The sequence below is a fragment of the Apium graveolens genome, chromosome 4, assembly GCF_009905375.1.
Source record: "Apium graveolens cultivar Ventura chromosome 4, ASM990537v1, whole genome shotgun sequence".
In the NCBI taxonomy this organism is placed as follows: Eukaryota; Viridiplantae; Streptophyta; class Magnoliopsida; order Apiales; family Apiaceae; genus Apium; species Apium graveolens.
The window spans coordinates 6493404-6519218 of NC_133650.1; the positions used below are offsets into that span (position 1 = coordinate 6493404).

The 25815-nt window shown below is 34.8% G+C and overlaps 4 protein-coding genes across 4 annotated transcripts; all 4 read left to right on the forward strand.

The window, feature by feature from the left end:
- The first annotated feature begins 2187 nt into the window (after positions 1-2187).
- On the forward strand, positions 2188-7285 carry LOC141717607 (4-coumarate--CoA ligase-like 9). Its single transcript, XM_074519758.1, has 7 exons — positions 2188-3356; positions 4567-4756; positions 5443-5588; positions 5749-5816; positions 6008-6110; positions 6565-6696; positions 7035-7285. Exons 1-6 carry the CDS (start codon positions 2295-2297, stop codon positions 6688-6690), a joined length of 1695 nt encoding a protein of 564 aa, XP_074375859.1. The 5' UTR covers positions 2188-2294; the 3' UTR covers positions 6691-6696; positions 7035-7285.
- Positions 7286-7637: 352 nt separating this feature from the next.
- Positions 7638-13233, forward strand: LOC141717608 (4-coumarate--CoA ligase-like 9). Its single transcript, XM_074519759.1, has 7 exons — positions 7638-8794; positions 10477-10666; positions 11299-11444; positions 11557-11624; positions 11909-12011; positions 12504-12635; positions 12881-13233. Exons 1-6 carry the CDS (start codon positions 7760-7762, stop codon positions 12627-12629), a joined length of 1668 nt encoding a protein of 555 aa, XP_074375860.1. The 5' UTR covers positions 7638-7759; the 3' UTR covers positions 12630-12635; positions 12881-13233.
- Positions 13234-15351: 2118 nt separating this feature from the next.
- On the forward strand, positions 15352-18819 carry LOC141717609 (uncharacterized). Its single transcript, XM_074519760.1, has 4 exons — positions 15352-16062; positions 16836-17264; positions 17512-17806; positions 18393-18819. The coding sequence occupies exons 1-4, from the start codon at positions 15640-15642 to the stop codon at positions 18533-18535; spliced, it is 1290 nt and encodes a 429-aa protein (XP_074375861.1). The 5' UTR covers positions 15352-15639; the 3' UTR covers positions 18536-18819.
- A 1587-nt stretch (positions 18820-20406) lies between these two features.
- LOC141717610 (malate synthase, glyoxysomal) lies at positions 20407-23125 on the forward strand. Its single transcript, XM_074519761.1, has 4 exons — positions 20407-20827; positions 21194-21519; positions 21600-21930; positions 22356-23125. Exons 1-4 carry the CDS (start codon positions 20435-20437, stop codon positions 23010-23012), a joined length of 1707 nt encoding a protein of 568 aa, XP_074375862.1. The 5' UTR covers positions 20407-20434; the 3' UTR covers positions 23013-23125.
- Positions 23126-25815: the final 2690 nt, after the last annotated feature.

The window sequence follows — 25815 nt, forward strand, 5'->3', positions numbered from 1 at the left end:
CGCATTTAAGGAACGCATATTCAAGTTTCTAAAATTTAATAAAGAATACACATGTTCAACATACGTATTCACTTTTGTTTTTAAGAAGAATGCGCATGTTCAACATGCATATTCACAAAAACAAAAAACAAAATGTTAATACGCATGTTGAACATGCATATTTTTTGTTATTTTTTTAAAAGCCGAATACGCATCCCCAGATGCGTGTTTCGTGGGTACCGCTAATTGGTATTTTGGGCGATTTTCCCCAAATGGCGGGTATTTTGTTTTTTCACCCTGTTAATTTCAAATTTTAAATCATTGTTAATAATCTATGGATTTTAAACGATTTTCATTGATTTTAATTGTTCACAAATTTTGATGGAGTTGAACAAAAATCTTATAGAGTCTTGAAGATTTTGTGAAATTTTTCAGAAATTCATCAAAATCTCATGCATTTTGGAGAGATTTCAAAATATTAAAAATGTATTAGCAAATTTCTCAAAATTCACCACATTTTTAAATAAAAGAAAATCCATGTCATTTTGAATACCATCAGATTTTGATGGATTTTTTAAAATCCAAATTGAATATTACCAAAATTTGATTGACTTTTTAAATCTTAATTTAATACACTCAGATTTTAAAAGACTCTTTCAATCCTTTTTGAATACCATTCTATTTAAAATCCAAATTGAATACCCCATGATTTTCAAAATTCATAAAAATCCCAATTAAATACACCCATTTTAATCGTTTAGTTGACTTTTTGCTCAAAAATAGAGATGCATACAAACATTGTCGAGCCGATTTCTGTTCGAGCTGAGCTGAGTTTATTTTTTTTTAAACGAGTCGATTTTTGTTCGTTTACTCATCCGATCTCATTCTCATGTTCAAATTCAACTGATTTAACAAACGAGTCAAGTCAAATTTACTTAAATAAATTGATCCTGAATTTTATTCACAAACAATTTTGTCCATGGTAACCCTCCTCGCAAATGTTAAATCTAGGCATTTTACAATTTAGCCAAAAAAGAAAGTACAAGATTTAGCATAGTAAGTGGGCACGCACGTTTTATCAAGCAAAAACAAGTGATGCATAGTGCTCCAACTCCTAGCCATCCCTTCTTCTGTCTGGACTAAAACAGTGTCGTGCCTTTTTGGCTTTACCCTTTTCCATGTTTGTATCGTAAATTCAATTAACTTTAAGGAATATCTTTCCATAAATATTTTTCCATATACTTTATAGAGAATGTATTTTTCAAAATTGTCTCGGAGATTCTTTTTAGGTAACTAATGAATTATCTTGATAAATATAATTTATAATTTTACAAAAATAATATGTTCTAATAAATTTTTGAGATAAATGAGGATCAAATTCAGGACATGAGACAATAAACGATAAACTCCGAATCAATTCAGTTATCTAATATAACTTCGTAATCTTAGAAACTCTAACCTCTTATTCATATTCAATTAAACTTTTAATACTTATTCAAAATACTTTTCTCTTTTGTATCATAAATTTAATTAACTTTTCCTTTTAAGTCTCCGAAAACCTTTTGACACAATTTATTCTCACCTGAAATTTGAGTGAGGAGCGCTTTCGTGCCAAATTAAATATCAAAATTTGGTATCAAATGATGTATCATTAGTGACTTGACAATTTAAAATATTATGATTTGTGACTTGATAATTTGATACATTTTTATTGGTGAAATTTATGCGAACACAAATGAGTCTACCATTATTAATTAATTTGTAGTCAATTAGATCATAAAATATGTGATATTTGGATTCATTTTGGTTATCGCGACCTTCATTTTCGATGATCAATGCTACACATCGAAAAAAAATTCCAAAAACGTTATCAAAATTACATGGGTTGTCTTTTAATTCACGGGATTCATATTAATACACGAGAAGTTCTTTTTATTTACGAGTGAACATTCAATAACGACAACTCATCATTCAGAAACAATGTTGGAAACCATTTTTATTTTTGAAATTCTAACGTTTCTCATTATCTCTTTTCAAATACTCATTCGCAATACTTTTCGCATAATTAAAATACCAATAATGGTAAAATCATATTCCAAAAAGTCAAAAGTAAATTTGGAATTAACCAAATCTGACAGATTCTTGTGCGTAACTGGCAAATACAGGACAAACAAAACCGGTACATAATCAATTATCAAATTATCATTAGTTCACTTTTCATGACTTTATCCATCTTTTAACATCTCCAACACAAATTCTCTCAAACATCAAAAAGTCATTTGCAGGCCTCAGGACCACGAATATCATTGACATCAATGGCAATGACAAATCATCACTTTCACTCTCAATCTCCTGGAGCCATCGACCCCAACAGCGGCTACAATTCGGCTACCAGAACCTTCCACAGCCTCCGTCCCCCGGTCCCACTCCCTCCACCATCACAGCCTCTGTCCATTACACAATATGCATTTGTACTCCTCAACTCTTCCACGTCCTTCTCTCATGACGCCACTTCTTTCCTGATCGATGCAGCTTCCGGTACTCGTGTTTCTTATTCTCAGTTTATCAGGAAATCTCAGTCGCTCTCTGATTCTCTCGTTTCCAAGTTCCCTCAGCTTTCCAGCCAGGACGAGAACCAGAATGTGGCGCTTATTATTTCTCCACCGTCTCTGCACGTGCCAGTGCTCTACTTTTCTCTCATTTCGATGAATGTCATTGTTTCGCCTGCTAATCCGTTATCAACACAGTCTGAGATAGCGCATCTCGTTGAGTTATGTAAGCCTGTGATCGCGTTTGTTACCAGCTCAGTTGCGAAACAGATACCTGTTTTACCTCTCGGAACAATCCTGATCGACTCTCCTGAGTTTTTATCGATGTTGAATTCATCGAAAGCATGTGAAATTCCGAAGCAGGTTTTGATATCTCAGTCTGATACGGCTGCGATTCTTTACTCGTCTGGTACGACAGGACGAGTGAAAGGAGTGGAGTTAACTCACCGCAATTTGATCACTGTTATTGCAAATTTGTATCATAATAAGCGAGAATCGATTGATGAGGAGGAATTGAGTGTGGCCTTGTTTACGCTGCCTTTGTTTCATGTGTTTGGATTTTTTATGCTGATTAGAGGCTTTGCATTGGGTGAAACCTTGGTACTGATGGAGAGATTTGATTTTGTGAAGATGTTAGAGGCGGTGGAGAAGTATAAGGTCACGTATATGCCTGTTTCTCCTCCGATTGTGGTGGCGTTGGCTAAGTCTGATATTGTGGCCAAGTATGATCTTAGCTCACTGAAATTACTTGGTTCAGGTGGAGCTGCACTTGGTAAGGAAACTTCGGAGAGGTTCATGGCTAGGTTCCCAACTGTTGAGATATCTCAGGTACGGTGGTCACACACACCTAAGTGTCGATAAACATCAAATTTAATTTTTACATTTCACATTTCATTATCATGTTCTTGTTCAGTCATTTTAAAATTTACCGATAAAAACAACTGTGCAAGTCAAGAAGATTAAATTTCAAAAGACGGATCAGTTTAGATCATATTACGATGAATCAAATCGTGATTGGTCCAGTTCTATCTATGTAAATCATGGAGATTTTAATGTCTGCGTCGTTTGGAGTTTTATCTTGGTCGATTGTGTTAGCATAAAGGTATGTTGAATCGTATTTTGGACAGTGTAAATAAGTTGCCAGCCGAATGATCTATCTTATAGCAAATTTGGGGTTTTAGTTTATTGTGACTAGTAATATGATAGTATGATACTATCAGACAGTTGACAGGAGCTCTGTAATTGTTTATATGAAATTATTGCCAAGGAGTTTTGTTATTATTATCTCTTGGAAATGTTTGTCATCAAAATATTAAATTTCTTGGACTCTGACCTTTCGAGATTGTCCCTGACCATTTCGCTTTGTCTGATATGATCTGTAATTTGTATTTTAGCTGCCTTTGTTGTTAAACTGTGTTATATTATATTCTAAGATGCTGAAATTTACCTAATTGAAGGTCAGATGCAATTGTTTATAGCTGTTGCAATAATAAAACAAGATCTAACCATAAACTATGTTTTCATTTCCTCAAGTGTTTTCCATGAAATTATTTTTTTGTGGGATCAACTTTTCAATTAAAGTAAAGTTTGCAGTGTGCTTACTTACTCTAAGCAAGATATGCATACCCCAGGCCCCAGGGTAATGGAAAAGTTAATAATTTAACACTTTATATGAATCATTTTAATGGTTTTAGCCTTTTATAAAAGTTATTTTTCATTCATGAGTTCAACTTGGTGTTACAAAGAAGAATGGATGTCCTACATTGTGTTTACATTTTACAATTTTTAGAACTTTGAAAAGTCAGGAGACTTGACTTAAAGAAGAAAGGTTAACTGTATAATCTTGTGAATACAGTAGTGCTGTAGTTTTTTACTATTTGTTTTGTAAAATTATATGCAATGTGAAGGCCTACATACATAATTACTATTAGTAATCAACTTTTATGTATCATGTTTGTTGTTTTCTTAAGGATTATTATATTTTATTGTGATCATACATTGATTTGGCGATTTATGTTTTTTGCAATTTTGTATTTAGGGGTATGGTATGACTGAGACTGGGGGAGCGGCAACTACAATGTCTGACCAAGAGGAGAGTAAACGGTATGGATCTGCTGGTCGCTTAGCAGCAAACATGCAAGGTAAAATAGTTGATCCTGGAACTGGCGAGGCCCTACCACTTGGACAGCAAGGGGAGCTATGGCTGCAAGGACCTAATGTCATGAAAGGTGATGCATTCACTCTTATACTTTAATTCTTACTGTTGTGTGACAAATGGCATCGTTTGCATTTAAGAGAAGCACCGATGTCACACACCTGCACCAATCATGTGGCTTTTACAGATCAGAACTCCTAGTTTCTAAGAGATGATTGCAGTGTATAGCGTCTGTCCTAGTCCAAATATTTCCTCTGTACTACTCAGTTCTGTGTAGATATATCATATATTCATATGTGTTGCCTCTTAAGAGTTTTAAGAACATATACTTGTCTAGTTCTCTTGGAACATACTTAAGTTCAGAAACTTGTAAATAAATTGGTAATCCTTGTTCAGTTACTAATTTCCCAGAAATTGCCGAACTATTATCTATCCTAATTTGCGAAACAGACAGAGTCAATTTACAACATATCGGCTTTATTTATGATATTTCATGAAACATCATTTTCTGTATCAGTTTTACTTCTTGCAAAATGTACAATGTAATACTTTTATTGTCTAAAAAACAACATGAATTACATTTTTTTGAAGTTTTAAATGTTTTCTTTTAATTTTCTGAAGACCAAATGAGACTTTTTTCTGGTTATGGTTGTGTATTGGCATAGGAGTTAACCTTTTCCAAATTGATTAAGTCACCATCTCAGGTTTGTAATTATGTATTGTCTATCTCACTTTCTGAAAAATGCTGTTTGATTACAGGTTATGTTGGAGATAATGCTGCAACTGCTGAAACTTTGACTTCTGATGGCTGGTTAAAGACTGGCGACCTCTGTTACTTTGACTCGGATGGATTCTTGTATATTGTTGATAGGTTGAAGGAGTTGATCAAATATAAGGCTTACCAGGTTGTTTCATAGTTTATTCATGCATAAATGTAAATAAGGCTTACCAGTTCAGTTGATAGTTTGTGCACACATAATTGTAAATCTCAATCAGTTGCAGCTGCAGCTTCATGTTTACATTCATTGTATTGAGTTTATCTAATGGAGGTAGAAAATATTGCAGGTTCCCCCTGCCGAGCTGGAGCATATAATTCACTCAATTCCCGGTGTTGCTGATGTAGCAGTAATCCCGTAAGTATCTGTATTTATAACACACATCTCCAGTAAACAACGCTCAGTTATGCATGTATGACCCCCCTTAAAAGCCGATTCTACTGTTCTTGAAACAATATGTAATATAATTTTATATCTTTGGTGCCCATTTTATTTCGTGTTCCTTTTACTTTAATTACTAATGCTCTAACATGTCGTCTTCAAATCAGATATCCTGATGAAGATGCGGGACAGATTCCCATGGCCTACGTAGTGAGGAGTCCTGGTAGCAATATCTCAGAGAGTCAAATCCAAAATTTTGTTGCCGCTCAGGTATGTCTTTTATTATGCTCACTGTAACTTTTTAACTGTATATGATAGATCAAACAAGTGCAGTTGATGAATGCTTGCTTATCCATGACAAAGCATGACATGTCAGGTTGCATTAAGTTCTGATCTGAAATACATGATATTCACATGAATACTCGAATTCCTCTAGTGACTTGGAGATTTGATATAGATATGCTGCAAGATCCACGTATTTTCTACTAGTCCTTGTAATCTGTGCATGTAACTACCAGGCCTTGTAATCTGTGCATGGTTTTATATTTTTAAGGTGTAATTGCCAGGCACTTGATGTTAACCACTAAATTGTTCTTCTACCCTTCCATCTTTGAAGATTTTTACGCATTTATACACTCTTCTATTGTTGTTTGCTTCCATCTTGTAGAATGAACTGCTGATTCTTGTTTTATCTCAGTTGGTATTGATAAATTTCATCTTGCAGGTATCACCATACAAGAAGGTTCGGCGTGTTGCATTTATCAACTCTATTCCAAAATCTCCTGCAGGAAAGATATTAAGAAGGGAGCTGGTGAATCATGCCCTTTCTGGAGCCTCATCAAGGTTATGATTAAAGGTAACACCAGTACTTCTGCACTTGAGTAACTAATCTCCTTTCATCAACCTAATTCTTAACTATATATTGGCTCTGGTCCAAACCATAAAGTCCTTTGACTCTACAACTTTTAAGTTGTTCAAGGTGCTTAAGAAATGCTTATGCTTTTTTTATACCTCTATTCAAATAAAATCATAGACTATAAGTTTTTGTTCAGAAAAGAATTCTTTCCTAAAGGCTTAAACTTTTTGCAAAGGTCAAACAACATATATCGATATAAATGAGTCCATGGTGTATTACATCTTTCGCGACACTGTCTGCATTGTAATCAACTGATCATTCTCCAACATTTTCATCAGGAGGCCCTATGGAGCTGCGGAGCTGGAACGCACTGTGGTATTATGCTGAAACCCACCCAAAACTGCTCGGAAACTAGTTAGCTAGACCAAAGGTCGCTATTCTTTAACTAACTAGATATAAGAACTTTGGTGATATCAGTATATCTAGCAAAGCTTGTCCATGATCTCTAGACTCAGAAGTGTTAGATCTAGTCATCCTATGGATTTAGTATTCTCAAGTGCGCTGGCACGATTTTTTCAAGCAAAAACAAGTGGGGCAAAGTGCCAGGCCATCTTTGCCTTGTATACATGGCTGCTGTTAAAGTTAAATTGATTAAAGTTTTTTAAACTGACATTTCTAACTAACTTTATTTTGTTGATTGATCCACACGGGCGATAAAGTTGAGCCAAAAGATCCCGATTCCTATAGGAAAAAAGGGGCAATTAATCTATCGTACACAGTATATCAGCCTTAATCGCTATGCTAGGACCTCGTCAATTGTCTAATTAACTTTATGGCTATACTTATCGAATACTTTTCAATAATTTGAATATTCGTAATGGTACCAATCAATTGCATCATTCAAAAATGTCAAAGCAAAACTTATCAGATATTTCTGGTGCAACTAGACAATAAATGAAAACCAAACCAGTCCACATCCCAACTGCTTTTTGCTTTATTTTAGCATCTGCTATACACAATCTCTCAAATATCAGTACCAGGACAGGGATATCCAGAAGATTCAATGCCAAGTCTCAGCCAATCTCCGGGGACTATTGATCCCAACAGCGGCTTCAACTCCGCCACGAGAACATTCCACAGCCTCCGTCCACCTGTTCCACTCCCTCCACCATCACAACCATTCTCCATTACTCAATATGCCTCCTCTCTTCTCAACTCCTCCACCTCTTTCTCCCCCGAAACCACTTCTTTCCTCATCGACGCAGCCTCTGCCACTCGTGTTTCTTACTCTCAGTTTCTCGAAAAATCTCAGTCTCTCTCGGCCTCTCTCCTGTCTAAATTCCCCGAGCTTTCGGGCCAGAAAGTAGCTCTTATTATTTCTCCACCTTCACTGGACCTCCCAGTGCTGTACTTTTCTCTCATTTCGTTAAACGTCATTGTTTCTCCAGCTAATCCGCTATCTACTCCGTCTGAATTGGCACATCTTGTTGAGTTATGTAAGCCTGTGATCGCGTTTGCAACGAGTTCAGTTGCGAAAAATCTTCCAGCTCTGCCACTCGGAACAATCCTGATGGACTCACCTGAGTTTCTGTCGATGTTTAATTCATCGAAAACTAACGATGTACCTAAACAAATTTATATATCTCAGTCCGATACAGCTGCAATTCTGTACTCTTCAGGCACTACTGGACGAGTGAAAGGAGTGGAGTTAACTCACCGGAACCTGATCACTGTTATTGCTGATTTGTATTATAACAAGCGAACATCCTCGGGTGAGGAAGAATCAGGTGTGGCGTTGTTCACGCTGCCTTTGTTTCATGTGTTTGGTTTTTTTATGCTGATCAGAGGATTTGCATTGGGTGAGACCTTGGTCCTGATGGAGAGATTTGATTTTGTTAAAATGTTAGAGGCTGTTGAGAAGTATAGAGTTAATTATATGCCTGTTTCTCCCCCGATCGTGGTGGCGTTGGCTAAGTCTGATCTGGTGGCCAAGTATGATCTTAGCTCACTGAAATTACTTGGTTCAGGTGGAGCTGCGCTTGGTAGGGAGACTTCGGAGAGGTTCACTGCTAGGTTCCCAAATGTGGAGGTAGCTCAGGTACGAAAATCTGACCTTCGAGTAGAGAGTATTATTTATATAATGTCTTGTTTTGTGTTTGTTTATCTTCCAGTCCATTCCAGAATTTACTAAATTCTGATAATAACGGCATTCGAATCAAACGACTACTAGTAGTTTTTGTTAAATATATGATCCTATTGGGTTGTTTCCAAGAGGTTGCATCTCCCTCCCAGATTCAACCCTCCACACACTTGAACCTCTCATTCGAGAAGTCATAGCTATGCACTCTCTTAAGACCATTACAGCTCCTATTGAAGCCTTCCTCTAACACCTTAGGAAGACCCCAATAAGATCATATATTTAACAGCTCGAGATTTCGTTAGGATCATTGAAATTGTGTTCAAGTTATTTTTTCAAGTTTTATCTAAACAGTATATAATCATTTAATTTAGTCTGTTTGGAGTTCTGTTATGAGTGTTCAACTTGACACCCTTGTGTCTACTGTCTAGTGATCTTTATGAAAAGTTGGGTTGCTACTTGTGCTAGTACTATCAGACAGGTGATGTGGGGTTGGTAATTCTAAACTTTAAATTATTGCTTTGAAATGTTTGGTTATGGTATTAAACTGCTTAGACTCTGACCTTTAGGGATTGTCCCCAGACTAATTCTTTTTCTTTGGTGTGCACTGTGCTCAGTGATTGTACTTTAGCCACTTATTCCTTTTTTTTGTTGCTAATTCCTTATTCTTTGTAGTTTACTCTGTGTAATATTATAGTCTAAGATGCTCCAAATCACCTAGTTGAAGGTCAGATATGCAATTGTTTATCTCTGTTGCAGAGAATAAAACAAGATCTTACCATGTTCTCACTTCCACAGGGATCCGTTTATACTCCCTATGTCCCACTGAATTCTTTATATTGGGGGACGGGGGATCGGCATGCATCTTAAGGCTCCCGTAAAGCATGATTCCCTAAATAATTTTAAATATTTTTTCTTTTAAATAAAAATATAATGTTTAAACTTTAATACAGAACAAGAAAATTCTAAAAATAAATTATAGAACTATACTTTATAGTAACCTTAAAATGCCTGTCAAGCACGAGGAAAAAGTACGTAAAGAATCCAGTGCGACGGATGGAGTATTATTTATCCCATCTGTTGACTCCTCTAGTATCTTAAAGTTGAACATTGCCCGAAGGATCAGATTTTCGAGTGGTTTATTAATGCTTAAGCATGATATACATATTGATCATTTCTCGTACGAAACCAGTTATAGGATTGTAGAATGATCATCACGTAGATTTTCTGTTATATAAAAGTATTTCAGAATTACACATAAATGTATTCCTTTCTCATTCTTTTAAGTATTTTTTATTATAGTCCATATCGACTTGTTGAATTTGAAGAACTGATGTTGCATTCATAAGTTCAACTTGGGTTGTACTCAAAGTATGTCATACGTTGTGTTTATGATTTAGAACTTCCAAAAGAGCGGACTTAGAGAACAAAGGCTTATAGTCTTGTTAATGTAATTTAGCTTAATTTGATTGTTGGAAGCATTTGTTTAGAGAAATCACAAACAATGGCAAGCCTCTAGATGCATGATTAATTAGATCGTCGATTAAGCATCATGGTTCTCAGTTTTGACTATTATTGTTATAGGTTAATTTCATGATCACAAATTTGGATAGCTAATAATGTTTGTGGCTAATTATACTCAGGGCTATGGCATGACTGAGACTGGGGGAGGGGCAACTGGAATGAACAACCAAGAGGAGAGTACGCGGTATGGATCTGGCGGCCGCTTATCTGCCAGCATCGAAGGTAAAATAGTTGATCCTGGAACTGGTAAGGCCCTAGGACCTGGACAACAAGGAGAGCTATGGTTGCGAGGACCTAATATCATGAAAGGTGATGTATTCACTGTTGTACTTCAACTCCTATTGTGTAGATATTATTTCACAACATTGTTTGCTTTTGAGAGAAACAACAATGTCATATTACCGGCAACAACCATTTGGCTTTTTACATATCAGTATTCAGTATTCCTAGATTCTTAGAGATGATCGTGTTCCTTTTGTTCTTTGTCTTCGATTCCACAACTTTTCACTAAATCACATGTAGGGATATATCATACACATTTCATAGTTATCTAATTTTTTTTAAAAAAACTTTAGTTCAGTTCAGATATTCTGTAAATATTTGGGTACACCCAGTCAAGCTGGCACAACAGTCAATTTTGCAGTTATTGACTAAATCTATTTCATCATTCGAAACCGAGTTCAAATTCAACTCAAAACATATAACCCTTATTCATAAAATTGCATAAAACACCAAGTTTGTATTGTTACACTTTTTACCATCTCATTTCAGCTTTCACTTCAGTTGTGGAGTTCAAATGCTTTCTTTGAATTTTTAAGTCCAAATGATACTCTCTTTCTTTTGTTAATGATACTTCAGACTTCAGTCATCACCAACAACTTCATAATTACATGCCGTATCAAGCATCTTAATTTTTTAAAAAAATTGCTGCATGACAACAGGTTATGTAGCAGATAATGCTGCAACTGCTGAAACTTTGACTTCTGATGGCTGGTTAAAGACTGGTGACCTCTGTTACTTTGACTCAGATGGCTTCCTGTATATTGTTGATAGGTTGAAGGAGTTGATTAAATATAAGGCTTACCAGGTTTTTTAATAGTTACTCATACATTATTGTATACCTCATATAAATTGCAGCTGCAGCGTTAGTATAGATTCACTGTGTTGAATTATCTGATGTAGTTATAAAAAAACTGCAGGTTCCTCCTGCCGAGCTAGAACATATAATTCACTCGATTCCTGGAGTTGCTGATGTAGCAGTAATCCCGTATGTACCTATCTGGCTATCTCCATAATATGCATCTATGCTATGGCCGAAAATAACTGTACTGCCGTAACTGCATGTTAATTTTTAACATAGTTTGATCAGTGTATCTCCATCACTTTATAGTTGCTGCACTGAATGTTAGCATACTGCATATGCATACATGACCCCATTAGTCGTCAAGTTTACTGTTATATGAACAATATGTTATATTTAAGCTTAGGGGGCTTGTTTATATTAATGTTCCTTTTAATTTTAATCCGTAGTACTTGTTATCCTAAAATCAGATATCCTGATGAAGATGCGGGGCAGATACCCATGGCATATGTAGTGAGAAGTCCTGGAAGCAATATATCCGAGAGAGAGATCCAAGATTTCGTTGCTAAACAGGCATGTCTACTTCTAAGCTCATTCATAGCTTAATGACTACGAAATGTGGATCTGTACGAGTGCTATAGAGAGATGTTTACTTCTGCTACAAATCATTACATATCCTGTTAGCTGTTGCATAAAATTCACTGATCTGAAGTATATGTATACCATTCTGGAAAGGAATTGAGGTCGCCATGGACATGAAAACTCGAATTTCTTTGCTGACTTGAACATTTAATATGAATATAATGCAAAGATTCACAAATTTGCTCCCGGCTAGTTAGAGGCTCTAGGAATTTTTAACAAATGTCATTTTTAGTGCCATAGATTCTTTGGAATTAGGAAAATTAACTTACAGCTGACTCGTCTACTAGGCCTTTTGTGGCCTTTGCATGGTGTAAATTTTTTGAGGTGAACTGCAAGGCTGTCTTCAAGATTAGAGATATATGATCTGCTGTTGTGCCGATTACTGTTTTATTATCAGTTAGTAAAATACAATTCACCTCGCAGGTATCACCATACAAGAAGGTTCGACGTGTTGCATTTATCAACGCTATTCCAAAATCACCTGCTGGAAAGATATTAAGAAGGGAACTGGTGAATCATGCTCTTTCTGGAGCCTCAGCAAGATTATAATTCAAGGTAAACATTATAGTACCTTCGCAGTTGAATGATATATTTCCTTCTGTCAACATCTTTCTTAACTATGTAATGCTCTAACTAATCTTAAATACAAGTCACTTAACTCTAATGACTAATATGGATCAAATGGAGTTTCTGTTTCACCATATCTTTCTCGACACAGTCTGCATTATTTTCATTATTCGACATTTCCAGCAGGCGATTCGTGTGTTTTTTTCACATTTAACTTTGTTTCATCCTTGCAGTACAAGCAGTTAAATTATGTAGTTGCTAAGCAGGCAGCCTTACATTCCTGTCTGTGGAATTATGTCGAAAACCACCTGAAGCAGCTTCGGAACTAGTCAGCCAGATTACCAAGATCCAAAAATGGTCTCTGTACTGCAACTGACAAAATATATGAACTTTGGTAATTAGAGTATTTCTAGCAAGCTTGTCCATATATATTTTTAGATTTTGAGATTTTTCTCTACTGGGAGGCATTAGAATTTGGATGAAGGGGTTTATTAGTAGAGAGCTGTTTGCAATCTGTTTCACATAATTATCCTTGTCAACAAAGTTAAATCCTTGTCAACAAAGTTAAATTCTCATTTGGTTAATATGATTATTGCTCTTATAATCTTGTGTTTGTAACATATTATGTAGAAAATTGTAATCATGTACTAAATTAAACTTGTCATTCTGGGGAAAAAGGTTGTATAATCTTTCCCATATTCCCTTGAACTGAGACGAGTTTCAGTTTATAGAATAAACAGATGGGAACCGGATTTAATACCCATAGTAATATTTTGAACTCTTATCTTTTCGTACCAAGTCAAATGGTCATTTCATCGTAATCATGCATTGACCGGGTAATTTATCCTATTTTACATTGACAAAAATAACCGATTTCTGAAAAGTTAGCCAACTTAATCGATGGAATACCCAACTGGCGGTGGAGTATGCCATATATGAAATACCCAATTATCAGTGAAGTATTTTATACAAATTGGGATAAACAGTAGAGTATTCAATCGTTCAAAATTGACCATTTTTTCAGAATGACTATTTTTATTAATTTTTTTCAAAAATCGGTTATTTTTATCATTTTTTCTAATTTATCACAGTGACACAAAAATGACATAATATAGCCACTAATATAATCATGCACCGAGTTCTTATATCAACTTGCCGGAGGTCAGATGTGTGCATTAGCAAAAAAAAAATAATATAATATAAATTATATGAATTTACGTTTTCGAAAAGGACGTATTTATTTTTTGAGTATATGATATTACAAAGCACACAAAATAAATATATTTATACAAAAATATGACATGAAAAATATACTACACAAAAAATAAATATATTTATACAAAAATATGACATCAAAGATAGATGATACGAGAGTGTACATTAAATTTTTAAATAAATGACAGCGTTATAAAAAGCGCATTAAGCGGATGTTTAAGTTGGAGATTAAGCGGAATCGGAGGTAAAAATATTTGAATTAGTACAAAATCGGATAGTTAACCGTTTAGTAAAGTGTAAGCGAGTTTATACGGCTTTAAGCGGAATTAAGCGGATTTTGACCATTTAAGGGGGTTTTGACCAAATTAAGTGGGGATTAAAAATTATTAGAAAAGGAAAAATATTATTTTTAAAATAGGTATAATTTGATATTTTTAATTGTTACTTGTATTTTTTAAGTTAATTATTTTTTTTTATTATAAATAACCCGCATTTAAGCGACAAGCTCTGATTCAGAAAATATAATCATAAATTCTCTTCTCGTAGAATTCGACCGTGACCAAGCACGTCAAGAAAGAACTCTCCTTCTTCGCTTCGCTTTCCCGTCAAACTTAAAAACCCGAACCCTGGCTTTGATCAAAACTAATCAATTACCTTCCCTCTCCATGCATAGATGGAATTTCTTTTTTACAATTTAGATCAATCAGGCGGGGAAGCAAATCAAAACCCAAAAATTTAGTTATCCCCTTTTTAATTAACAGTCAATTGTTGCGGGCAAAATTAATTATGATTTAGTGAAATATCATTTTATTAATTTATTATAATATGTGGATGTTATTTTTTTATTAAAAAAATATTCATCATTTTTAATACATATTTATTTATAATTTAATTAATGATCCGCTTTTAAAATTGTTTAAGCGTCTATTTTAACACTTAAGTGCTGGAAACTGATCTTACCGCTTAGATCCGATTTATGTTTTGTAAGACACTAATGAATGGTAGTATGGGAATTTAACCTTTTAAGTACACCAAAGTGACATGAATGAATGAATTGAGAGGTGTAATATTTCATTTTACCCTATAAATTACATATTGTCATGTATTTTATTTCGTGATATAAGTACTTGTCTTTCCGCACAAAGTTTTTTAATTAATTACATAAAAACAATTAAGTTATTAATAAAATTAATATGCAGAGGGAGTATACTTGCAAGTTTAGAATCATGTAAAGGTCAAAATTTGATACTTTGATTGGTCCTAAAATCAGAGAATCAAACTCAACTCTACGCAATCTGATTTTTTTGTTTTTTGATGACACCGTCCTCTTTTACTTTTTCTAGAAAAATAATAAATAAATCCTAAATAAAATAAATACCGAAATTGAGCCTGTTTTTTGTATGTCTCCACGTAAGATTTTGACCATAAATAAGTGGACGAAAAACAAGTAATGTTTCCTTATTTTATTACAGCACGCACAAACAAACAAACAATCAAGCCTCGATACAAAAAAAAATTATATGTACAGTTTACACTTCTCCCATGTCTTCTTTCTTTCCCCAAATCTGCTGTCCTCAACATAACTGTTTAAACTTCTCCTTCACAGAGAGAGAGAGAATCTGCTGTCAGAGAGAGAGAGAGTGAGTGAGTGAGAGAGATTGAGAGAGAGATAGAGAGGGAGAGAGAGAGGGAGAGAGAGAGAGATAATCTGCTGCAGTGAGAAAGAGAGTGAGAGAGAGAGAGATTGAGAGAGAGACAGAGAGGGAGATAGAGAGATATGGAACAGCCTGAAATAACTCCACTTGCCCAAGTAGAAATCCCTCTCATTGAAGAACAAGAAGAAGAAAACAATGAAACTTTAGTTCTATTTGATGAATCCATTCACAAATTATACACTTTTTTCAAGTACTTGGGCTTCAATCACACTTCTTTATTTTACACATCAGTTTCTTGTTTTTCCTTCTTTACACTCTCAATAATAGCACCCCTTTTGATCATTTTCTACTCTTATTGCTCCGACTGTGACCAGTTTCAGATCAGATTCTTTGAGATTGAGATTCTTGTGTTTCAAGCCTTGGCTGCGGCAGTTTCACTCTTCTGCATTTCTCATAATCTTCGAAAATATGGCCTCAAGATTCTCCTGTTTGTCAAACTTCATTATCACCACCATTTGATTCTTGACTATGTTCACAAGATTCATGTAAGTTTTTAGTTGCTTTGATGTTTTTATGTATGGCCCATTTGTATGTTTTTTACAAGACTCATTTGTGTGTATGTTTGTTTAGCCAAAAATAGCATATTTTTTTGTTGATTGTTCTTAGACTTTAGCTAATGTGTTGGAATAATATCAATCTATTTATTTGTGATGAATAAGATCTTGTGCTGCTGGAACCTACTATTTTGTTTTTACTTCAATGCCTTTGTATTGAGGTTAAGGTAGGAGTTCTCCTAAAGTCTAAGACTTCGAGCGGCAGATTATGATTGGATCATGATATCTATACTTCATTAGCTTAAAAGCCTATTTCTTGAACTGAGGAGTGGATGATATGTATTTATACTTCATTCTCTTGAAAGCCTATTTCTGGAACTGAGTGGATGATATGTATTTATACTTCATTCCATGTTAGATTGTCAGCTCTTCTAATACACTGTGGCTTTAGGGTGAGGCGGTAATTGGATGATATATCTTTAACACTATTTCTGTTGTTCGGTGTGTTTATAGAATGGAATTTGAAGTGGAATGTACAGAAACATACATTAGTGACTAATGTGATTTCCATTATCTTTGCAAGAAAACTTGGAGTTAAATTCTATATTATTTCATTCTTTGATCATACTCCGTGCTATATGAGTTAAACTAGAATCGTCAGGTGAGATGATTGTAGTACACTAATATCTTGTGGTCGGAAAATCTTTCGGTGCCCTTTCAAGATTGCACCTTAATAACCTTCAATTGGCATCTTGATTCTTCAGGTATTTTACCGAACTCTAGCTATGTGGATGGTAATTTGCTTTATACTGAAGACTGCTCGTGAAATTACTCGTATAGTCTATCTGCACGATGAACCATGGTGGAAGTCTGTTGTCTATTTTATAGCTACGCTGCTGTGTTGGACTTACTCCACTGTGTTGTATTTATCAGGCACCGGTCTGTTTTGTTTAGTTGGAAACTTGCAAGTGATCCACTTTGAGGATTATGGGAAGCTATTTGATAAGGACTTGGATGTTCTATTTTATATTGAGGAGCACATGCGTCTTACCTACTATTTATCCAAAATAAGCCACAGGTTCAGGATTTTCGTGCTTCTTGAGTTTTTAGTTGTGACAGCTAGTCAATTCATGGCTCTTTTGCATACAACAGGAAACAAAGGAGTCAACTTCATTAATGCCGGTGACTTTGTTGTAAGTGTCTACTCTTTTTTATTTGAAACTTTGTAAGTGTCGACTTAAGCATACATCTGATTGCTGTCAGTTTGTTACTACTTACTATATAAACTTTATAGTAAAACATACTTCATATTGCTAGGCTCTGGGTAATGTTAAATTGTTTTGTGACAGTGATAGGCGTAAGACTGCTGTCATGAATAGTTTCAGTTCTAGTTCTAATGCCGTTCTTTCTTTTTTTATTTAAATATATAAATCATGGCAGGTCTTATCCATTGTTCAACTTGTTGGGATAACTCTTTGCCTAAATGCAGCTGCAAAGATATCACATAGGGCTCAAAGCCTTGGATCAATCACTAGCAGATGGCATGCGCTGGCTACATGTAATTCTAATAAATCACAGTTAGGAGTCACAACAAATGGAGTGTTAGCCAATCCTGTGGGCAACATATCAAGAGCTCAGTCGGAGAGTGATATAGATTCAACGGACTATGTGCCTTTGCCCACAAATCTGCAAGTCACATCTCATACGTCATCATACCAAAGAAGACAGTCCTTTGGTATGCACCTAAACTTTCTCTTGCATTATAATGTCAGCATCCACCGGCATCATTAAAATCTTATGTAAAGATACAACTGCATATTTAGTTATATGAAACTGATCTTTTTTAAATGTATAACCATTTTGATTTTGGCTTTACACATAATTGTGGCCACTATAAGCTCATGTAGTTCTAACATTTATGCCTATTCATACGACTTACTACTGAGCAGTGCCCAAATGGAAGTGCTTTCCGGGGAGAGGAAGGGGTGGGAAGGAGAGTGTTTCACATGTCATTTCTTAGAAATATATATCGACTGGGAAAAGTAGGTCAAACGAAAAGTGGCAAACATAACCTTTATCCCCAAGTTGTTTTATATAAGCAGTCATACATGATGTATCACAGGCTTGCCTCAGTCAGATGCCATCTATTAATCTGTTTTAATTGCATCATTCCAAAGGTAACCTTAATGTATATGAACAAGCCTGTGATGTATCATCTATTTAATCTGGTCTACTTTCATCATGCCAGAGGTAACCTATATATATATGTAAGCCTTAATCTAAAGTTAATAATGATAATATGTTTTTGGTTGGGAATGCAGTTACATATATGCAGGCCAACACTGGTGGCTTTACTATGTTTGGATGGATAGTTGATCGGCATTTCATCAACACACTCTTCTTCCTTGAATCGTCATTGGTATTCTTTGTCCTTGGGAAGACTATAAACATACCTCTCAATTAACAACAATCCGCCTGTTGAAGCCACGATCAACGCCAACAGAAAATCGGCTTTCACAAGCCCACTTTCGGACGAAAATTGTCAATGCCAGCTAGGTGAAGAATTTTTTTTGTGGATCAATAGCTTGTGGCAACACCGCTTCACGACGAAAACTAGTGTTGTGTGAAAGTAGCACACTACATGATATCAGTTTTGTTCTATACTTATGAAATATGTAATGATGCAAGTGTCTTTGTAATTACAGTTGTAATATATTTTTTGGTAGAAAACTTCTTTGCATTTTTTGACATGCAGTTGCAGACTTGCAGTATGTCCTTGTTTTTTTTTTTGGCTTGCAAGATGCATCACAAATTTTTCTGTTGAAGTGGCCTAGTGGGGAGTTATTATGGTTCAACTTAAACCTTGTTGGGTTTATTTGGGCCTACAATGTCATCAGAAACTGAATCATGGCTTGTTAAATATTCTGGTTTCCTACCATATGGACTTAGTTGGGCTTGATTGCTTTTTCCATCACAAATTACTGAATATAATATAGTTGAGGTCATCAAAACAAATTTGCCAACGGCCCACGTCTATATAGGCCTTTCAATTTCTGCTTTATATAATTTTTTGTAATTTATTTTCTTTTTGTCGAGCCTGTTTTACATTTATGATATTAAACATTACAAGATATAAGTAAACAATATCCATACTAAGAATTATTTAAAAAAAGAATTTGGCTCGTTTAAGTAATTGTTATAAATCCCGAGGATTCACCATTTTTAAAAAATGAAATTCAATCAAAATAGATTGAAATTTATAAAATTTTATGCTTATTGCGAGCTGATGGACACATAATAGAAAAATGGATTTTAAAATTTATATAATTGGGTCTTTAATCTATGGTTAATAACTTCAACATGCATGATCATGATTTGATTTACAATTTAGTTTCGTGACAATCAAACACAGTATTTCATTTCATTTCCAATGATCTGATAAACAATTTACTTGTGTGAAAATTAAACTCATACAGTATTATTTTATTTTGTTTCCAATCCTATTAATGTCCATTGTGATTTCCGACTTCCATCATGTATTTAAATGTCCTTGTTCAAATTGTACCCATATTTTAGAATATAATATAAGCTGAAAAAGAACATATAGTGTAATTTATGCTAAAAATTGACCATTTTTCAAAAAATTATCGATAAATCAGTTATATTTAACCTATTTAATAAATTATCGATAACCACAATTATTTTTTTTTCAAAAATCATCTATAAAATATTATAATCAATAGTTCAACCGAAACAAAGCCCCGATTTTCGAATTATATACTCATTCTGTCCCATTCATTTTTCTACAGTTTTTTTTCCATATTCGACACACATTTGAAGGTGAATAAAAAACATATTTTCATAATTTTTTTCGATATTAAAATTTAAATATCAAACTTTTATTTAGAAAAAAAAATAAAATAATTTATACAAATATATTTATCGCTAAAGTGCGTGCCGGATCCAGTCCTATACTTCCCAGGGACGGAGGGAGTAATAATTAAAGCCTGCTATAATTGAACAATTATTCCAAGCTGCATCACAGTCACCAGAAATATGCCGAATTGGTGCGCACCCATATCTTTTCTTATCAAATTGCTTCACTTCTCGAGGCAAAACTCACAAATCCCAATAACAAACCCAATCCTGCAGCAGTTATCCGAAAATAAAATTGTCATAAAATTATCAGATATGACGCACATAAAGACATAAATCCTTGCCAAATTCATACAATCTTGATAACACTCTCCATGCATATCTTCAACTAGCTCACCTTCCTCCTATATAAGTCTCTTGTCACCTCTTTAAAATTGTACATTTCTTTGAAAGAAAAATCAAAAAATTTGAAGTGCATACGGAAGATATGGTGGGAATGGAGACTTATGGATACAATGCACCAATGTCGAAAAAGATAGGTGCAGCTTATGATGTACCTGAGGGTGTCGATATCAGGGGACGATACGATGGAGAGTTTGCGAAAATTCTTACTAAGGATGCTCTGCAGTTTGTTGCTGGATTGCAGAGGGAGTTCAGGAACCATATTAAGTATGCAATGGAGTGCAGAAAGGAGGCGAAAGAACGGTACAACAGAGGCGGATTGCCAGGGTTTGATCCTGCTACGAGATACGTTAGGGAAGGGGAGTGGAGCTGTGCACCTGTTCCATCTGCGGTGGCTGATCGGAGAGTTGAAATTACAGGTCCTGTTGAGAGGAAGATGATTATTAATGCACTCAACTCTGGTGCCAAGGTTTTCATGGTATGTGTTGTTCTGCTTTACAAAAATTGACTAACGTTTTTGAGAATTTTAAAATTTGGCTACTTTTTTGAAAATCAGTGAAAAGTACGGTCACAACTGTGATATTGTTTAATTTTTGAGATTCGGCTTAAGACGAAGATTGATGGAAGAGTTAGAAGGTTAATTGATGTAATCAATCAATGATAAGCAAAAGCATCATAAAGTAGTACATCAAAAGAGAGAAAATATCATTGGTTTCCTATTTATTCTCTGTAGTCTCTGCTTGTGACACCAGTTACTCTAAAACATTGACCTCAAGGTGTTAGAGAATGACCCTTTTCAGGATCTTATATTCTAACAATTATTACCTCTTAATTAATCTTATAGGCTGATTTTGAAGATGCACTTTCTCCAAGCTGGGAGAATCTTATGAGAGGGCAAGTTAATTTAAAGGACGCTGTTGATGGAACGATAAGCTTCCATGATCAGGCTAGGAACAAGGTCTACAAGCTGAATGATCAAACTGCAAAGCTTTTTGTACGTCCAAGAGGCTGGCACCTACCAGAGGCCCACATCTTCATTGATGGGGAACCTGCAACTGGTTGCCTTGTGGATTTCGGCTTGTACTTTTACCATAATTATGCAGCCTTTCGACGAAATCAAGGTGAAGGGTATGGACCTTTTTTCTATCTCCCAAAGATGGAGAACTCAAGGTATGCATTTTTGATTCAATCATGGTATCCTTCAGATGATTTTACCTGTGGAGGCTCTCATATAAATGGTGCTGTTACAGGGAAGCTAAAATTTGGAACAATGTTTTCGAGAGGGCAGAGAAAATGGCTGGAATAGAGAAGGGAAGCATCAGAGCTACTGTACTGATTGAAACACTTCCGGCTGTTTTCCAAATGGATGAAATTCTTTATGAACTGAGAGATCATTCTGTCGGATTGAACTGTGGTAGATGGGACTACATATTCAGCTATGTCAAGACTTTCCAGTCCCACCCTGATCGCCTACTTCCAGACAGGGTACTTGTTGGCATGAATCAGCACTTCATGAGAAGTTACTCTGATCTTCTCATCAGGACCTGCCACAGGCGCGGCGTGCATGCTATGGGAGGCATGGTATCCTTATGCATCCTTCTTTAAGTAATTGTATTTATAGTGATACACTTTTGTAGAGCTATCAGACTTTAGATAAACATCTTTGAGGGACAAATTTTCTGTATAAATGACCTTTTGGCCTTTAAAGTATGAACCGTTATACCTATCAGCCTCAAAAGTATTAACCCCTATAGTATTAGGTATCGTTCCTTTAGGCCCTTTTCGGCAATAAAATGACATATCGGCGATTTTACCCTCTGATATTGCCCTATATGTCGTTTTATTTCCGAAAAGGGCTAAAAAGAACGATACCTAATACTATAGGGGTTAGAAGGTACGACTTCATACTTTTGGGGATGACATGTATAACGGCCCATACTTTAAGGGCCAAAAGGTCATCAAGCCGAATTCCTAAATAAAGTTCCTTGATTTAAACTGGTGAACAGGCTGCTCAAATTCCAATCAGGGATGATCCAAAGGCCAATGAAGCAGCACTAGAACTGGTGAGGAAGGATAAACTGAGAGAGGTGATGGCAGGACATGATGGAACTTGGGCAGCGCATCCAGGGCTGATCCCAGCCATAATGGAAGTCTTCACCAACAACATGGGCAACTCTCCAAACCTAATCAAGACCGTGAAACGTGAGGATGCATCAAACATAACTGAAGAAGATCTTATACAGAGGCCTAGAGGAGTCCGAACCATGGAAGGCCTCCGACTCAATACTCGTGTGGGAATCCAGTATGTAGCTGCATGGCTCACCGGGACAGGATCAGTTCCTCTCTATAACCTAATGGAGGATGCAGCTACAGCTGAAATAAGCAGAGTCCAAAACTGGCAGTGGATCAAATACGGCGTGGAATTGGATGGAGATGAACTCGGAGTAAAGGTGACAAGAGGCCTTTTTGGGAGAATAGTTGAAGAAGAGATGGCTAGAATCGAGAAGGAAGTTGGACGTGAAAAGTTCAAGAAGGGAATGTATGCAGAAGCTGGTAAGATTTTCACTCGACAATGCCTGGCACCGATACTCGATGATTTCCTGACATTAGATGCTTACAATCGCATTGTCATCCACCATCCCAAGACAGCATCTAAGCTCTGAGCTCTGATTAAGCTATTATCTTCCAGTAATCATAAATAATACAGGATGAAAATAAAAAGATCTTGTTAAAATGTAAGTTGTTGTGTTAACCTATGTTTCCCCTTCTGTGAGTACTGTTGTTTCTGGCACTACGAATAATGTAATTGCTTTGCTGCTCTTTGTTTTACCTAGAAAATCTGTAAGCTGATACTAATAGACCATAACAACCTGATGATCTTCATTTATATGGTGTCAGAAAAATGAACAACAATGCCAGCAAATACTAATTCTATGTGCTTCTTACTCGCGCACTTCAGATCCCTTTTGATAGTTTCAAACTTGCTCACTCTTTAACACAAGTCTTATAAATATAACAAATAATGGTGTCCTCTAGTAATTTAGAATGATATATCAATTCAAACAATTTATCTTAAAATTATGTCTTATTATTAAAATGATAATATATTTGAATTAAGATTGCAGGGAAGAGCAAATATATGGGTGCTCTAAAGATAATGTATTTTAAGGCAGGTTTAGAATTTGATTTTTTTATCGATTATCCTAAATTTTCATTTAGGACGTGTTTTAAGGCATTTCTTGAACTTATTTTTTAGTTTGTTTTTTACCTTAAATTCCAGGATAACCAGAATAATTTGGCGGGATCAAGATTTATTAAATATTATCACCATCCAATACAACCTAATCCGTTTACATAAGCCGAATCCAAAATTAAAATTAATATTTTAGCATAGTCCATAAGTATATATGCCAAATGTTTAAACTTTAATTGTGCTAGATTTTAATAGTTATAAATGGCTAGGAAAATTTCACCTTATTTTGAAAGATTTAAAAAGGTTGGATGTTAATAATTTTGAACTTCTCCAAGTAGGAAAAATTTAGAGCAAAATTTATATGTAATTGATTGCACAGGCTCTAGGGATATTTTAATATTAATTTGATATTCCAACAATTTGCCTTATAGTTATGTCTTATTATGAGCTGAAAGACGGGGATTATAAAATTTTGATTAGTTGAATTTGAATTTGCCCAGATTTTACGAGTTATGCCTTATTATGAGCTGAAAGATGGGGATTATAAAATTTTGATTAGTTGAACTTGAATTTGCCCAGATTTTGCGTTATCTCATATCAATTTGATAATTATCTCTCAATTGCTGGATTTTCTTGTAGCAATTACCTTTTATACTCCTAATTGCCGGCTATTTTTATGTGCATTATGCAGGTCTTTTATTTTCATTGTGAAGACTCGAGAGTTTTCTTTGCCAAGAGTTCAAATGGCAAAACTAGGTTATATTAATGTAGAGCAGAAAATTGAAAAAATCCGAAATCGAAATTTCAATAAATTGTTAGAATCCGAATCGTTAAAAAGTGATCCGAAATCGAAACCACAAGATTACATATCGAAACCAAAATTAATTTTGCGGTTTCAGTTAAATGTGAAAATCGAACCTAAAATTCCGGATCTGAACTAATAATTAAAAATTAAAAAATTAATTATATTTATTTATATGTAAATTTATAAATTTTAGTTTAAAACCATACCGATCCGCCCCGCACTCCCCGGATTTATATTAACCTTATGCCTATGGAGATTTTAACGTGCATTTTCACATGCCTAAGGGCTCATTTGTTAAATTTGAATAAGATTTTCGGGATAGTTAAGATTTCTGGACGAGTGATAAATCTGAATAATGAATGAATGGGATCGTTTGATAAACAAATTTTATATTTTTGAATGATATAATCTACTTATCATTTTTTTCAAACTTGGTTAAAATTTAATTGATCCAACCTAATAATAATAATAATAATAATAAATTATAATATGAATTGTCTAAAGTTATTATATTTTTTAACATAATAATGTTAAATGTAAATAAATTAATTAAGTATTTTGAAAGGGAAAGTTAATTTGCGGTGTTAAATTATATTTATTTATATTTATTTATTTATTTATTTATGTACTTAGACATTTAGTGGTCATATAATAAATTAAAAAAAATCTGCAATTAAATAAAGGATGTTACAAAAGAAAGATTAAACATTTTTTATTCCAAAATAAGTGCTAATGAAAATTTTGCAAGCATTATAGATAAGGCAGTTTAGAATATCATGTGAATAAGCCATTCAGATAAAAAATAGAGGGGCAATGGTCCAGAAGATTTTTCCCCATCGTCCAGATTTTCCAAAGTTAGTCAGCCTACTCAAAAATCTGAACAATAACTTATAGAACAGTTCAGTTCATTCCCTCCCGTTCACCTGTTAACAAATGACCCCTAAGTCTCTTGGCATGTGTAAGTGTGTTTGCAAGTCATGGAATTTTCTCCTTTCCCATCCACGTTTCATCAAAGCTCATTTGGAAAAAACGAGCAAAAAAATGGTTCGTTTTTTAGCATTGTTATGTATTCAAAAATGGATCCAAAATTTATTTCAAAATGACACATGACTTGATTTAATTTGGGGATTCATATTTATGTACGAGGTAAGAGAATAATCAATCATATTTTAACAACTAAGCATTTTGAAACCGTTTTTGAAATGCTTTTTGGGACTTGGCATTTCTCATTTTTTCCTTCTTTTTTAATTTCTTTGACAGAGTTTTGATTATGCTATTTGAAATGGACAAAGTTTTGGAATCTCGTTAGAAATGATTTGAAGTTGCTACTCATGATGATTGTTATGATTAAATGATTAGTTAGGAAACTAAATCCATTACTACAGGCAGGGACGGAGGCGGGGTGGCCTGCGGGTGCATCTGCCGCCCCAAACTCTGCTATAATTGTGAAATTAATATTATAATTTAT